Here is a 14,592-nt window from a genome sequence, read left to right as displayed (position 1 = left end):
ACCCTTCATTTAAATGGAACAAAATGTTCTAAATTGAATTAATTGATTTTATATTTCTTTCATTATTCTTATTAAATGCTTTATATACAACTTATTTGTAGCATTTAAGCAGGGTTGGAATGGTAATAGAGACCTGCTAATGGAAACATTATCTTATCTTTTTACTTGAAAATAAACTGTCGAATATAAAAATCATTTTGATTTAAATGATATTACTATGATTGCAATGTTCTGTATCATTGTAAAACAACCAAGAGGAAGTTTTAAGACATTTTATTTGAACACATCATATCATACTTTTGATGATTTTCTGTCTGTTCCGACTGTTGTAAATCTTGTCGATTGTTCAAGGCCATAGTTCTTCTGGAATATCATTATCTCGATGCCACGCCTAATGGCCGTGTTAAACCAACCATAAACTAAAGGGTTTATACATACTGACAGCATTGCAAATGCATGCGTAATTGTATGTAATAATAGAAAATCAACTCCTTCAAAAATCTTATAATTCACGTCTGCCAGTAGGTTTATAATAGCCCATGGCAACCACGTGACAACAAATGACAAAGAGGCTGCAGTTAAAAGAATAACATTTTTTCTGTGACGCATCACACTTCTTGGTTGTTTTCGTTGACTGTTGCTAAAACAAGCTGGTTGCAGTCTAAGTCTCAAACACATAAATTTACAAATAAGAATATGAAGACCTCCAACAACTATTAAAGGCAACCCAAACTGTATTATTAATATCAAAACAGCATAAAACTGTCTAAATGATTGTGACCTCCAATTCTCCATACAAAAATGTAAATGAATTTGATGATCTGGAATGACTTCTACTGTTTCCACGCCATGGGAAATAAACATTGGCAGAGCTAAGGCAAAGGATATCATCCACAGAGTAGGAAAAGCATAAATCAAGTTAGACTTTTTGGACGACCTACTTGTGCACTGGACGATGGCATAATATCTGTCAATTGCAATTCCTAAAACTGTAAATGTTGATACGAATACATACACAGCCTGAAGTGTCGGAACAAGTTTACACATAATGTCCCCTAAAGGCCAGTTTTTCGTTAAAAGTCTAACTGCTGTAAATGGAATACTAAAAACGCATGTAAAAATATCGGAAACGGCTAAATTTAAAATGAACAAGTTCTGTCGAGACTTGACGTGTTTCCGTATGATCACGCAACACATTAATAAATTTCCGGTAAATCCAACGACCACTAATAGACTGAATATCATAATGAATATCCCTTGTGTTGTGTCTTCAAACCAGGACTCTGACTGGAGATCTGCTGTTACCTGCAGGTACTGTTCCAGTGAAAAGTTTATTGTGTTAAAAAATTGAATGTCAGATAAATTCATGGCTTCTGAGTAATTTACCATCTGAAAAGAAAATAATGTATAAAAAGTATTATTCAATATTAATAGGTTTAAAGATGGCTATATCATTTATCAAAATAACTCAGAAAGAAAACTAAGCGTTAAGTTCCTAAAGTTTGTATTGTTCTCTTTTTTTTTTTGTAGAACCTATGACATGTGATTATCCGTGAAATTAACTACACGTTTATATAAGACTTGCAGTATATATTTTACTTTCAATTTATTTTCACATTTGGTCTCTAGTAGACAGTTGTCCCATAAGAAACCATACCATATCTCTTAATTTTATATACTGGGGTGTTTCGTAATGTTCACTCAAAGTCTGTAGATAAAATGGAATAAGATAATCTATCTAACGACTAGTATCGATACATCTTCAAACCAATGGTCATTTATACAGGACACACTTCATTATACACCAGATTCAATGAATTATGTCAGAAATTATCTACGGGTCTGTACTAACATGAGAAACACGACGGGTGTCAAATGTGGATAAGGGTCTGCTTACTTTTCCGGAGCGTCGTAGATCACACACCAGTTTTTGTTGGGTTTTGTGTTTCACGGTCTTTACTGTCCTCAGTTGTTTTTGTTTGTATTTTCCATTTTTTTTTTATCTTTGGCGTGATCAGTTTTATTTTCGACTTGAGTTTGAATTTTTCTTTGGTATCTTACGCCTTTATTATATATAAGATATGAAGTTTGCTGTTAAAATTTGATCAAATTGAATAATAAGTTGAACATCATAGAATCTGAACTGTAATTCATTGATTGCTAATTTGTTTTTCAGACCGTTAAAATTTCCAATTTTCAAGAAAGATCATTCAACTCTTAAGTCATTAACATGTTGTAATGCTCATTTTGATTAATGGTGTGAGAACGTGATCGTGTTTTCGTAATTTCCTATAATTTAATAGCATTTAATGAACTTCTCTCGAACATAATTTACAATAGCGCAAAGTTAATTTAATGAAAAACCATACATAACCTTTCCCCCTTGTTATTTAAAAACACATTAACGCAAACTTTGAAAGAAAGTTTAATGGTGATCTGCAAATAATTAGAGAAAAAATTGGAGCCTAGATCTCATTTTCTTGAAATATTTTTCACAGTGCGACACCTCCGTTCCGTGTGAATGTTCGTATACACAACATGGAGAGTACGACCCACAATTCCGTATGTATGTCATCTTTTTGGCAATTATATATGGTTTTTGGTATTGTATTTAGATTGACTATCACCTCACAACAGAACTAGAAACTAGATGTTTGACGAAACATATGATGATGTAATAATAGAATATATAGTGAAATGAACTCGTAACTCTTATAGACATACGTGGGAAGTACAGTTTAATAGAATCCTCAGCTTGAAATTGGCTATCGCAATTGTTTTTGAAATACAATCGGAAAATATTGTCTTCCTTAAACAGTTAACAAATGTTCGATAAAAAAAGCAAGGTTACCACTTTTATTGTTATAGCGTATTATATTAAATTTATAAAGTGTTGTTTTCGTGTTATTGTACAAATTGCTTTAATAAAACAACACTAATGACACTTTTTATATTTCAAACAAAAATAAAAAAATAATTCAAATCTGCCATTCCATATTAAAAAAAGAACGTCAGTGTATTAGACCCTTCAAATACGGTAAGTCGTTCCTGAAAAAGAATCTAAGAATGGTGCGTCTCCATCAAAGTCACCCGACTATTCAATCATGCAGGGTTACGCGGAATCCCATGTTTTGTTTGCCTTTGCTTTCGTTAGTAAATAAGTGTTATGTTCTATGCATCAATACTATATCCATGCTTTTAAAAAATACAGAGACCTGAATAATAAAAGAATATATTTTCCAATAGCGTGCTAATCGCACCAAGTCCATTCATTGGAGATAAGATACATATTTAACTCGAGATGATATTTCTTAACTATAGAAGTGTCCTGACATTTTACTCAGTATGACCGTTTACAAAATATATATTACTAATGTATTGATGTTTTTTAAAACCAAGACTGCATCGGATTTTTTTTAATTTAAAAAAAAATCCACATTTCTTCATTAGGATAATTTATGTTAAATCATAATTTTGCTCCAGATGTTTCCACTACATCAGAAAATTGAGAATGGAAATGGGGAATGTGTCAAAGAGACAACAACCCGACCAAAATAAAAAAAAAACAAAAAAAAACAACAAAAAAACAACAAAAAAACACAACAGCAGAAGGTCACCAACAGGTCTTCAATGTAGCGAGAAATTCCCGCACCCGGAGGCGTCCTTCAGCTGGCCCCTAAACAAATATATACTAGTTCAGTGATAATGAACGCCATACTAATTTCCAAATTGTACACAAGAAACTAAAATTAAAATAATACAAGACTAACAAAGGCCAGAGGCTCCTGACTTGGGACAGGCGCAAAAATGCTCATATTCGCCGTGGACACAATTTCGCCGTTTTATGATTTTGAGGTGTAAAAACTCCAAAGGATGGTTGAAATGGAAGAAATATGCCGGTAAATTATATTTTTATAACAAATATGGTTATTTTTGAAAATGAGACAAAATTTCGGCACTAACCGCAAAGGACCGAAAAAAGGACAACGATTTTCTGCCAATTTTCTGAATGAAAAAAAAATTCAAAGAAGTATTTCATATTTATTTTTTTGAATGATTGCCCAAAATTTTACTTTTTTACACCTTTCAAATGTCTGCTATTCATCTATAATGAAATTTATTTGATAAATATTGTTTAAAGCTGCAGTTATTTGGTTTAAAATAGATATGCAAAAACGGCGAATATGTGTCCCCCGTTGACAAAAAAATCAGGAAATTTCAAACACCCTTTAATCACACTTGTCAGATGATTTTTCTCAAAACAAACACGTTTTCAAGCTAAGAATAATTTGCATTTGAAGTTATCTTCATATAGAAATATCAGAACACTTCAAAAACATAAAGGCCTGAACATAAACTGAAGAAAACATGGAAAGATATGGCGAAAATGAGCACCCCACTCTATAAAAATATTTGTTGAAGAACGATAGAAATTAACAATTGAATATAATACTGATTTGTTTTAGTTTTAGTTCGTGTGTACGCGTCGTATTTTGTGACGTAGCCTTTCCTGCTATACTTTATGTTATAGAAATAGATTAGCGACTTCCTTTCATTCAAATTTAGAAATAAATGCTGTCTTAGAATTTATCCAATGCCATCGTTGTGAACTCTATCGCAAGGAATTTCCAGATTATTAACTGAATTCTATGTAACCATACAGCACGAACAGAATATCAATGATATCCAAATGTATTCTTTTGTCACAAAAGTTTTGGACATTCATGTACTTTCTATGAGTCCGGTAATCTTTATGGAATAGAGAATTTAACTTACTATCTATGGTTGGCACTGAATTGCAGATCAACTCAATACTTATCAAAAGACGAAGCTTATCCAGATTTATTCCAGAAAAGTGTAAACTGTCGGGATGAACATTGTATTTAAGTAGCATTATTTTTATTTAGAAACGTCTAATTGGTAATTTTTTTCTACCACACTCTGAAAAAAATACAGATACATGATATATTAAAAGGTATGATTCAAAATCAATGCTGGCAATGATGCATAACGATTATATAAATCGCTTACCGTTATCAAGATAATAGAATATGATAAAAAAAAAACAGAAATAACAAAAATGTAAAAGTCAACTTCGTATAGACCAACTTGTTTTTGAAGGTATTCTATACATTGTATAAACAACAAAAGGCGTGAAAAATTATTACATTTTCACTATTTTCGTCAGAGTTTTTTTTAATGTCAATAATTTTTGGTTTTGCTATTCTGCTACCTATCTACAGAAAAAAATCAAATTGGATTGCTATTGTTATGGTAAAACTGTTACTGGTAAACTGTTACTGGTTATATCACATTATTTTTGCTTTAATTTCAAGATTTTGGAAATCTTAAACAGACAGAAACAAAAAACCGCTGCAGTGTTGATTTGTGAAGAACATTTCATATTTGAAAATTAAATGCATCTTCAATGACGAATACCAAAAACAAGGAAAAAACTAAAAACACATTAATTAAAAAAGAAAATCAATTAAATATCTTGATATTGATTGAGAATATTCTGTGGTGTAGTTGTTTTAAATATCTGTTCGCATATCTAAGTTATGGTAACAAGGAAGAAATGTTTATATATTTTGAAGAAACAAAAAAAAAGTTATTCAAAATTTTGTAACTGCAGTTAACGTAAACTGTTTCCGAAATAGCTTGCAGGTGGTCTTTCGTCTAATTTCTAACAAAAATGACAAGCTTCTTCAATTGTAAAATAAGCTTATCTACAAATGATCTTAATGTACAGTAACTCTTAAAATGCGCGATACACCAACATTCTTTCACTTGCTTTCATAAGAAATTAATTAAGTTTCTTTTTCTCATTACGTAATTTTGATTTTTACGATTGGCACGTCTCATTTCTTTAAAGTACATCTTGCTTCAGTTAATATCGGCACTTCCTACGTCTTTTAAGTGCATCTTGCTTAAAAAACATTTCACAAGAAAAGATCAGTCAATTTAACTCCTAATTATGATTTAATAATAAGGAGATGTGGTATGATTGCCAATGAGACAGCTATCCACCACAGTCAACTAACGTGGACAGTTTGTTCGTTTGTTTTACTATACCTATTTCTATCCATCTAATTGGCACCGCTTTACTTTACAATCAAACGTTAATGGCTAAACACGATTGTGGATTTTACATTAATAACCTAACAAGATACGATGGAAGCTTCTATTTGTGTTACATAATTAATCAATAATGCTTTTTATTCCATTGCAATTTCAGTAGCACATCCTGATTACAAACTGTGTCATATTAAACATGTTTAATTAAAAAGTACTTACACAATTGCCAAAACGTGTTTCAATAATCATTGTAAGATCGACGTTCAAAGGTTTAAGATATTTGGAAAGCAAATTATTATGTAATTACTTGTCATAATTTTTACATTTGATCACTTGTTATCTGTATTGTGTTACAGTAACAAAATGACAAGGACGAAGCAGTACAAGGACGTCGAACGTTTAGAGCTCAAACGCCCCGGTTTACAATGATGGCGGCAGCTTTAGACCCAATCATCAGAGAAATTTATGCCGGCAGCACTATAGAACAATCTATCAAAGAAATTTACGGCGATAGCACTATAGACCAAATGATCAGAGAAATTTATGGCGGCAGCATTATGCCTTCGATCAATGAATCTCATGAAGCAACTCAATGCCAAACAATCAAAGTAATTCATGATGGCAATCTTAAATAATTCCGTTCTCAAAGTCATATCATTGGCCAAAGCTGATTATAAATTTATCAATTTTACTCAAACTGGGTTACATCTCCCTCAGGTAATATTGACATTTTCAACTGTTCTGTTTATATCCCATTGGTTGCTGTGCTCTCAAACGTTTTATAATGATTTAGCTTTCCAATTTTTTGGTCCCTTGTGTACTTGATAAAACTTTATTGGTCCCTCCCACGGATATTAGTATATACATATGTCACGATATTTTAACAGTAGCTTTATGTGTTTCAAACCTACATTATATTTAATCAAGGAAGTTCATTGTAGCATATCTGAAGGCATCAGATGGATCCTTATCAAACATCAAAGGTACACAACAAACAATGACAATTAGTAAATTTAAGGTCGTAAATAAATTCAAACAATTTCTGGTATTTGTTTTCCTTTTATCTATAATTCATTGAGATAAATTGAAATGATTCGAAGTGCAGTAATGTTAACGGGATAAAATTAACTGCCTGCAACTATTATTAGTTGATGATATTACATAACCGATGAAGGAATTAAGATCATTGGTCGATAACTACAGCTGATGGATGTTAAGGTTCCACTAAAGTCAAAATATAGGACACTTCATAAACATCTAAACTTTGCCTGTATTTTTCAACCTATAATGAATAATGTCATAAACTATGAAAACATATGTTCATTTAAACATACTTTACATATACACACAGTGTAAATTGTAAATAAACTTGAAATTGTTATGTTGTGGCCAAACTGGTTCTTGGGGTGAACACTAAATTTTCAAAAAAATCTGCAGGCCTGCAAGACGACTTAATTTGCTTAAAATTGGTATGGACGAATACTATTACATGTAATGCAGGGCAAGCCATTGTTGATTTTTTATAAAATGTATTGATTTTCGATTTTAGTTAATTTTATGTATCTAAGTGAACGAATATGGAAGGTACAATACAGAAATTGGACAAATATGCCATTAAAACATATGTTTGTGACAAATCAGCATTAGCTTGCCCTGCATTACATGTTACAGTATTCATCCATACCAATTTTAAGCAAATTAAGTCGTCTTGCAGGCCTGCAGATTTTTTTGAAAATTTAGTGTTCACCCCAAGAACCGGTTTGGCCACAACATAACAATTTCAAGTTTATTTACAATTTACACTGTGTGTATATGTAAAGTATGTTTAAATGAACATATGTTTTCATAGTTTATGACTTTATTCATTATAGGTTGAAAAATACAGGCAAAGTTTAGATGTTTATGAAGTGTCCTATATTTTGACTTTAGTGGAACCTTAAGGGGCTTTTGTCAATCAATTCAAGCAATTTGCGTGAAGGTAATAGTAACTGTTATTCACCAGAATTCGACATTTACCATTATATGACCAGATGATATTCTGGTGGGGTGGGGAATGATAATCTATGATATATATGTGTGATTTAAGACAAATCACAATATCTTCCCTTTGTAAAAACAAAGTCGGATAAAAGAACTATTAAGAGATGGGGAAAGCAAATCATGAAAATTATTTAGATATAGAAGAAACTAAAATGAAATATTGAACTGTCACAAATGAAAAGATTTCTATAAAAATCATTGTAAAATTAGCTTTATGCTCTGTTTATTGTCGATCGAACTCTCTAGTAGAGAATGATAATATGAGATGTTTAATGATAAAATGATTCTAATGATTCATAAATAATGGCAATATCATCTTGAAAATCAATCGTATTGCTTTGAATATAATTTTCTTTACGGATATCACATATATATGTCAAAAGAACAATGTTATTTATTAAACTAGCTCGTTTGATCTTTTATGTAAAAAAAACACTAAAAACGGTTAGTTATTAGATATTAAAACGCGTCAACATATTTCACTGTGAGCTGTAAATGGATAATGATTAAACAAATTTGTTCTTTTGTTAAAATTTCATGTAAACAACTTACACTAAATGAGAAAGTAAGTATTCAACAACATGAACAGCAAAATAAAAAGTGTAACAAACTACGTCACTTTTGCGTTGATAATGTTAAAAGCCGCCAATACAACCCGATACCATGGCACATCAATAATTGTGTCTAAAAACTCTTGTGTAATCCCAAGACATTATTAATTTTATGACTACATGTCTATGTGAATAATATAATCACAGAACAATACCATGCACATATTAAATATCGAAAATTAACTTATTACATAAAACTAAGAGCTTAGAAAGCTGAAACTATAGAACTGCAATCAATGGTTAGATTACTGATAATTAACATGCATCCAATTCAAGGTTATGTCAATACCATATTACATGATCTCATTTCCTATCGTCTAAGAGTGTAAACTTGATTACATCATTGAAACAAGTCCCTTTTTTTATTTAGATAATATTGAATGTTGATTTTTTTAGGATTCAAACACAAAAGAACTATGTCAATTGGACATGCTTTGATACTATTTATGCGCTTGAATTTTTACTTGATAACATTTTTGTTCGCTTTGGAGATTCCGTATATCGTCAGGTTATTGGAATTCCATTGGGGACTAACTGTGCACCACTTATTGCGGACCTGTTTTTGTATTGTTATGAGTTACAATTTATGACTAAAATTAGCAAAGACCCTTCAAAACAACATTTGATACAAAAATTTAACAATACTTTTATATATTTGGATGATATATTGGCTCTCAATAATGACGACTCCAGTTTGTATACTACAGAAATTTATCCTGTAGAACTTACTTTAAATAAAGCTAATGATAACAATGACCACTGCAGCTTAATACAAAAATTTATGAAAAAGAGATGATTTTTCATTTCCTATTGTTAATTATCCATTTTTAGATGGTGACTTTCCCTTGTCATCATCTTATGGTGTTTATATATCTCAACTTGTACGATTCGCTCGTGTATGTAACAACGTATTAGATTTTAGCGAGAGAAATTTATGTATTACTGAAAATTTATTACACCAGGGTTTTCGATATCACAAACTGGTCAAAACATTTACTAAATTTTATCACCGGTATAAGGAAATAATTCGTAAATATAACTCAACATGCAGACATCTTATACGTTCAGGTATTTCACATCCAAAATTTTATGGAAATATTTTTTATAAAGCACAAAAATGTCAGTATTCTCCTCAGAAACTAACAAAACCTTTAAATAGACTTATTAAAAGGGGATATAGTTACGATATTGTTGTCAGGTCATTAAAGATTGCATATTTTGGCTTTAACATTGATTCACTGATAGGGTCTTTGCATCGGAACTAAACACATTTATTTCTAAAAAAAACCAGTAGTTGGCATGACACGGGTTATGTTCTTCTCATATATTTTATGATAGTATGATACTAAACCCCTAACGGGAGGGATTGTACCTGATTTTCATATGATGAAGACATAATCTTTCAATCAGTTTAATTGAGGTCTGGAGCTGGCATTTCAGTTAACTGCTAGTAGTCTGTTGTTATTTATGTATTATTGTCATTTTATTTATTTTCTTTTGTTACATCTTTTGACATCGGACTCGGACTTCTCTTGAACTGAATTTTAATGTGCGTATTGTTATTCTTTTACTTTTCTACATTGGCTAGAGGTATAGGGGGAGGGTTGAGATCTCATAAACATGTTTAACCCCGCCGCAATTTTGCGCCTGTCCCAAGTCAGGAGCCTCTGGCCTTTGTTAGTCTTGTATGATTTTAAATTTTAGTTTCTTGTGTATAATTCGTAGTTTAGTATGACGTCCATTATCACTGTACTATTATGCATAATTTAGGGGCCAGCTGAAGGACACCTACGGGTGCGGGAATTCTCGCTGCATTGAAGACCCATTGGTTGCCTTCGGCTGTTGTTTGCTCTATGGTCGGGTGGTTGTCGCTTTGACATATTCACCATTTCCTTTCTCAATTTTACAAATGTTGCAGACTTAACATTGCCATATTGTACAAATTTCAAATACATATATGTTGAAGAAATAGTCGTGTTGGTCAGTCTTGTTTTGTGTGTGTTGTGTTTCGTAGTCCGTTATTTTATCTTTACGTTTCTTGTAATTAAGTTGTCGGTTGCTCTTCGACACATTAGTCTTGGTTATCCCTCTGGTAACTCCCGCCATATGTTTGCATCTAAATTTCTGTCACTGGTTTCGTTAATGTCTCATGGTGGTTCGTGTAAAGTTTTCGGTATTTTACATTAAGAATTTAAAATAATTGTTTACTTTTCAACATCGACGGAAAAACAAAATTTTCTTCTTGAAAGTATTCTTTAGATTTATCTATCAATGAAATCATCTGGGAAAACATTTAGTTTTTACAAACACTCTAAAACATATTTAACAAGATAAATTGGAAACAATTTCCGGCAATCGACAAGAGAAAAATATTATTAACGCAAACAATAAAAACCTCCGAATGAACCGTTGCTTCAGATCAATTGATCCCTATGCTCTGAAGCTACGGAGAATACTAAACGGTATTCCATAGGTCATAACAGCTACTGAAAATCAATAAAAAGCATGTTAAGTCTGTCAAGACTTAGTTTCCACGAACTGATTTAAAGATATTTGTAACAATGAAAACAATTTTATCTGTCTAAAACATGTGTTTGATTTATATATATAATTCCAACTGTTATTTAATATAAATCAAAACGAGTTTCAAAACCTGTTCTTGTTTTTTATATCGCTTAAAGTAATAAACCAAAGTCAAGATTTACGTCAATAATTTCAAATTACATAAAGTTCAACTTCATTTGAACCGTACTTCAAATTTTCAAAATGCAATTTTAACCGAGCTGAGTGCCTGATAAATGAATAGGGAAAAACGTTTTAGTTAGTATTTTGTATTCAGACATTAAATTTTGCATTCTTAAATTATATACTCTTCTTTGTATGTAGGTATATGTTGATGCAAACTAAAACTCATTTTTCAAAATTTCTGCTTTTTAATAAAACCATTAGAATCACACATAAGATTGATTAGAACCCACAAACCTGAAAGTTTCAGGCTGAAAGGAAACTTGCAGTATATAATGATTAAAAAATGAAATGATACATATAAAGAAGAGATTCTTGATATAAATCGACAAGGTACTATAGATATTGGAAAAGGGACATCCATGTCTTGATTCGGTGTAGGTTAACATACTCACAAGCAATATAAAGAAATTGAAGTTGGAAGTTTTGAAGAAGAAACAGCATAGACTTGTCCCACTAAATTGACATTAAACAGTTATTTATTTATTTTTATTTTTTTTTTGCAAAAGATCCATTAGGAAATTTGTTCTTCAATGTTTTAGTGTCAAACATGATATTTTCCCGTCTTCATGTTTGGTTTTAAAGTTACGTTCAAATACAGTGTATACAAAGTAACGATGATATACAATTACAAAGCAGGGAGATAAGGACTGACAAAAAATATAAGTACATTTGTGTGTAAACAGTTCAAATAGTATATTTTACAAATCTTACAGTTTGTAACAAAACATGACAGTTTATAGAAGAACCTGACAGATTACAGTAAAACCTGACAGATTAAAGTAAAACCTGACAGTTTATAAAAAAGAACTGACAGTTTATATAAAAAAACTGACAGTACGTTACGTACCCTATCTGTTAGATTAGCCATGTTTTTAATTTCCAACTACAAAATTGTTACATCCTTCAATCTATGAATTATATTATTATCATGGTAGTTCACAATGACCAACACATGTTTATATCATAGGATTGTATTCCAATACACTGTATTTATAAAGGTTAGAGATCGATAATTTGATTGTATTAATACAGTCATAGGGTGACTTATATAAGATAGAGATTAAGTGGGTTTAAAAGGACCATTCGTTATGTTAATCAAAATTCTCACGCGTGATAAAATGTTGTCATGAATGTAGTTATACAATCTTGCCGAACAGAAGTAGCGTCAGTACAGCCAAACAGACGCCATTCAAACATCGAAAAGACCAACCTGTTTCTGTCGGACGTAAGATTTCCAATGCAAAACAGCTTTTTTTTTAAAATTAATAACACATCAATTACCCTTTTTTACGTTGTAATGCTGCACTAAAGTTCAAGATAAGGGTAAAGGTTGTTACCTATTAAAAGGTTTAAACCCGCTGCATAATTTTTTTTGCACGTGTCTCAAGTCAGAAATATGGTGTTCAGTAGTTGTCGTTTGTTGATTTAGTTTATAAGTGTTTTATACATGTCATTTTCGCTTGCTGTTTGGTGTGAGCAAATGCTCCGTTTTTGAAGACCGTAATTTTACCTATAATGGTTTACTGTTTACAAATTGTTACTTGTATGAGAGAATTGTCTCATTGGCACTCATATCACATCTGCTTATATCTATATTAAGAATTGTTGATTCTATATCGTCATCATTTTTACTGTGACGATTGTTCGTCGTGAGGAAAAGTGTATGTGGTGTCTATTTTGTGCATGTGTTGCATAATTGAGGTTTACTGAAACATTTCACTTATTATGTTATTAATTCAGTTAGTGTTCTAACCTTTCTATCTTTTCTTTCCATTAATCGTTTCTCCTCCTATACAAGTTCATATATTTTGCCATTTGAGTCTTGTAATGAATATTAATGAAATATTACGAGATTGTATTTTCCAAAAACGGCTCTCTAATTCCGCATGGTCTTTACATTTGATATTGAATATGCATATCGCCAATTAAATTTTTATCATCAAGTTAGCTGTAATATTTGTCATAAAAAGAATAAGCACTTTAAACCCCCCAGTGAACACATTTATGTATACGTTTTACGTCTTAAATTTCTCACAACAACTTTAACCTTGTATTTGTACTTTCAAATTTATATTTTATCATTCCCTCAGCGAGATTTGAAACGGGACTGAGACAACATCTGCATTACCGACATTATTTCAAAGCGAGGCTTTCTCTGTTTATAGTTTAACGTCTTAAAAAAAAAGAGTTGTAACTTTATTTTTTAACTTTCAAATTCTTTGAGAATATATTCGTCAGAAATATGGTGTACATTGGTTGTTCTCAAAATTTTTGTTCAATATAGCTTTAAGATTATTTTTAAAAGTCAACATCTTGTGCTAGTGTCATTACTTTTCTCAAAGGTAGATTGGGTGTCTAAATTTTAATCCATAGAATTTTATAATAGTTTGCCAAAATGGAGTTTATATCATGCTTTTTTAAAATAATAATAAAAAGAACGGGTCACCGGGCTTATTTCCATGCTACACGCTGTTCAAAATTGACAGATTTTGTATAGATTATGCATGGAAAACCCAATTTTCTGCAATAAAGCATAAACTACACCATAGAATTTGAGATAACATATGAAAAGATAGTTTTAATAGAATGCTTTCAGTTAAGAAAAAGAAAAATTGGGCTCACCGGACCCGTTTTCTTGCTACGTTATAAAATAGGTAAATTCCTAACACATTCTATTGTAAAATTACCTTAATCTGAATTATCTGCCCTTGAATTTGAGTTACCTCCTCTTAAGTGGCAAAGTTGGAAAAAATTTAATCAAACAAATGTTTTCTGTTTTTTTGTAAAATACAACCATAAGTATGATAAAACATGTCATTTTATATATTGATATGAAAGATCCTACACCTGATTTATCTACTACTCTACAAATTTGCACATTTTATTAAAGATCTAGACTTCGTTTTCTTGAATTTCCAAATCAAAGATGGAGGAAGACACCCTATCTACCGTAAACTCTAATATTGACAATGTTTGAAAATATAATCATAATAATTATATTCATACTGTGTATTATTAGTTACATAGTGTGCTAGTGACCTAACATGGTATAAATGGGGTCAATAAATCAATAAATTTAATATGGGGTGAGAGCGAAGCTCGAATCCTCATATGG

At 31.1% G+C, this 14,592-nt stretch overlaps 1 protein-coding gene across 1 annotated transcript; it reads right to left on the bottom strand.

Annotated features, from left to right (window-relative positions):
- Positions 1-291: 291 nt before the first annotated feature.
- On the bottom strand, positions 292-12,468 carry LOC134716874 (neuropeptide Y receptor type 5-like). Its single transcript, XM_063579888.1, has 2 exons — positions 12,325-12,468; positions 292-1,389 (listed from the first exon to the last, which is right to left on the bottom strand). Exons 1-2 carry the CDS (start codon positions 12,343-12,345, stop codon positions 292-294), a joined length of 1,119 nt encoding a protein of 372 aa, XP_063435958.1. The 5' UTR covers positions 12,346-12,468.
- Between the last annotated feature and the right edge of the window lie 2,124 nt (positions 12,469-14,592).

Source organism: Mytilus trossulus, chromosome 4 (assembly GCF_036588685.1).
Source record: "Mytilus trossulus isolate FHL-02 chromosome 4, PNRI_Mtr1.1.1.hap1, whole genome shotgun sequence".
NCBI lineage: Eukaryota > Metazoa > Mollusca > Bivalvia > Mytilida > Mytilidae > Mytilus > Mytilus trossulus.
The sequence above is the reverse complement of the archived record's forward strand: the minus strand, read 5'-3'. Positions and strand labels throughout refer to the sequence as shown.